The sequence below is a fragment of the Urtica dioica genome, chromosome 10, assembly GCF_054948205.1.
Source record: "Urtica dioica subsp. dioica isolate 48M chromosome 10, U.dioica_male_clone48M_v1_H2, whole genome shotgun sequence".
NCBI lineage: Eukaryota > Viridiplantae > Streptophyta > Magnoliopsida > Rosales > Urticaceae > Urtica > Urtica dioica.
In genome coordinates, this window is record NC_142765.1 from 5,193,047 (window position 1) to 5,195,870 (window position 2,824).

At 31.7% G+C, this 2,824-nt stretch overlaps 1 protein-coding gene across 2 annotated transcripts; it reads right to left on the reverse strand.

Annotated features, from left to right (window-relative positions):
• Positions 1-1,131: 1,131 nt before the first annotated feature.
• LOC149383220 (protein HVA22-like) lies at positions 1,132-2,322 on the reverse strand. Of its 2 annotated transcripts, none has more exons than XM_089628943.1 (5): positions 2,184-2,322; positions 2,058-2,084; positions 1,798-1,920; positions 1,501-1,697; positions 1,132-1,393 (listed from the first exon to the last, which is right to left on the reverse strand). In XM_089628943.1, the coding sequence occupies exons 1-4, from the start codon at positions 2,228-2,230 to the stop codon at positions 1,535-1,537; spliced, it is 360 nt and encodes a 119-aa protein (XP_089485069.1). In that variant the 5' UTR covers positions 2,231-2,322; the 3' UTR covers positions 1,132-1,393; positions 1,501-1,534. The 2 variants fall into 2 exon arrangements, with proteins under 2 accessions (XP_089485069.1, XP_089485070.1); XM_089628944.1 differs by having other exon boundaries at positions 1,132-1,414.
• Positions 2,323-2,824: the final 502 nt, after the last annotated feature.

Sequence of the window (2,824 nt, forward strand, 5' to 3'; positions counted from 1 at the left end):
CTGGACTGGACTGGTTCTTTTTTGGTCTTGGAAAATTTATGCTAATGGTTATTACGTTACGTGGTTAGTAATTGACTACTTGTTTTCAAAAAAAAAAAAGTTAGTAATTGACTACTTGGTAAAGGTCTTGGGAAATATTTTGAGTGTTATATGATTCGAGTGTTTTGGTATTTTGGTTTTCAGATCTGCAAGTCATTATGGCTGAACAAAATCAGCCTGCGTCTAAAAGTACAAAATCAGCTAGAAAGTCAAGTCATTATGGTTTTCAGATATGGTTAGTAATTGACTACTTGGTAAAAATGCTACTGTAAACTTTATGTTGTCATCATTTTCTTATGTTTGTTTTGATGCTACTGTAAACTATGTTGTGATGATGAGTTTAAATTTAAAGAATGGTCGTTTCTCAAGTTTGTGTAAATCAGAATTTTCTTTTTTCCTTTCCGGAAAATTAATATTTTTTTAACTATTTAAAACGATCTTAAATGGTTTGAAATGGTCTCAACGGTCCGGTATAAACGGTCCAAAACGGTCTAAACGGTTTAAACGGACCGGACCGGACCGGTTTAAACGGACCGTTCCGATTTTCATAGTTTTTTTTTCCGATCCGGTTTAGATTTTTCTAGACCGTTTTGGGCGATCGAGTCTGGTTTTTTTGACCGATTTTAGACTAAATCATCAGACCGTGCACAACTTTGAGAAAAAAGAAAAAACAAACGTTCATCAAAGAAGAAACAAAGAATGACGCATTAATTATTTCAATTTACAAATGAAAAAGTTAAATAAAAGACACGCCACATGACAAGCCAGCACGTTAACGTTTCATAAAAATTATTCATGCTTTTAGTGTAAGTAAGTGGATGACAAACATAGTAAAATTACTTCATATTGATACTTTGTGAAAATTAAAAGTAATGTGATACTTAGCATAACTTAGTTGATAATTTCACGTCACTTTCAAAGTGGAGGTTGAATAACTGAAAATAAAATAAATATAAAATACCCTCTTAATTTTTAAGCTTCGCGTTTTAATTGGACATGTAAAATATGCGGATTAAGTTTCGGTTTCCACATTTCTACTTAATCAATTGGAGCTAAAATGGACATTTTACCCTCTTTGGAATCTATGTCTGCTTGAGTATGAAGAAAACAAATTTATAAAGCTCATAGTGACATGATGCAAGAATTTCAAGTTACAAACACACTATGGCCCCACTACAAGGACTTTCAATAGCTCATTACGAAGTAGAAGAAAAAAAAAACACCCACACACAAACGCTTAAATTACTAAATTGTTCATTGTTAAGAAGATTAACAACCGACAAAGAAAAAAAAAAAAAGTTACATTGGCTTGAACATGAAGGTCCTTTGGAATAGTCAAAAGCACCTCGTGATCCTGCAACCCATTAAAGAACAACTGTGTTTTAGACTAATATCATACAAAATCTAAATAACACTATTATTATACTTAAGAAGAAGAAGAAGAAGAAAAATAAGACTCACTTTCTTGGGAGAAATGAAGTCAACAAACTGGTTCTTAATTTCCTTTGGCATTGGAAGTATGATTAAGTGTTGGATGGCCTTTATACTTTCTGATTTGCTCTCTCACAAATCTCTCATACAAAAAAGCCGCTCCTTTAAATTGTGGAAGAACCAACCACGCCACAAACACCAACTTCACATCATACCATATTGGTAACCTAATCAAATAAAGTTTCTTTTGTTTAACATATTCAATTAACTTAATCTCAAAATTAGAATAATTAATATAGACACCATAATTTATATAATATTCTTTACCACTCTAGAGCTGGTTGAAGGACCATTTCCACAAGAGTTAGAAAGGAGTACAAAATCCAATATGCAAGCCATTGCTCGTCGTCAAGCTTTGATGTGCTTTCAATGGCAACAACCGAAGCATATCTATACATACATACATTCATACATACATACATACATACATTAATTTATAGAAGAAGAAAAAATATTAATACATATATATATATATATATATATATATATATATATATATATATGATTGATATTAGTCACATACTTACAGGGGATAGAGCAACGTCAAACTTGGCCTGCGAAAAGTTAAAAATTTAATAATTATTTTGAGAGATCATGCATATACATAAGTATCTAAATATATATAATAATCATTTATATTTTAATTTACGTACCCAGCAACTGTGTGAGCTTGAGTCAGAAAGGTCCAAAATTTTCCCATGGCAGAGAAGATTATCTAAGTAGAAGAAGCAACAAAGAAAAGAAACTCTTTAAAACAAATATCACTTTGAATCAAAACCAAAGTGATGAGAGAAATAAATATTACCAGAAAGAAAGAGGTCTTTGTTTTGATTTATTATTATGGAGAAATTTGTTGTCTAAGATAGATAGATAGTCATAGATAGTAGGAAATTAGAAAGATAGGATGACCTACCTATGAATACGCATTATATATATAGCAATTTCTATGACACGTGGCAACATGTGAACCGGTATCAGATTCTGCCTTTAACGTGTCGACCTAGATTTAGCACCGCCCATTTGCAATAACCGGTGATTTAGGCTAAAGCGGTATACTAAATAATATAAGAAAGCTTTAACATTTCTTGATATTTGGTTTTTTTTTTTTTTTTTAAATCAAATGATATATAGTTAATTAATGGGCTTTTTGGATCTTTGCACAGAACACAAGCCTCGTGGATCTCTGAGAAGTAAGTGACACGTGGCACTAGTAAAATGATCCAGATATTTTCGACCGGTTTTTTGTATTTATATAATCGCAACTTTACATTGACCCACCACTATGCGAGTAATG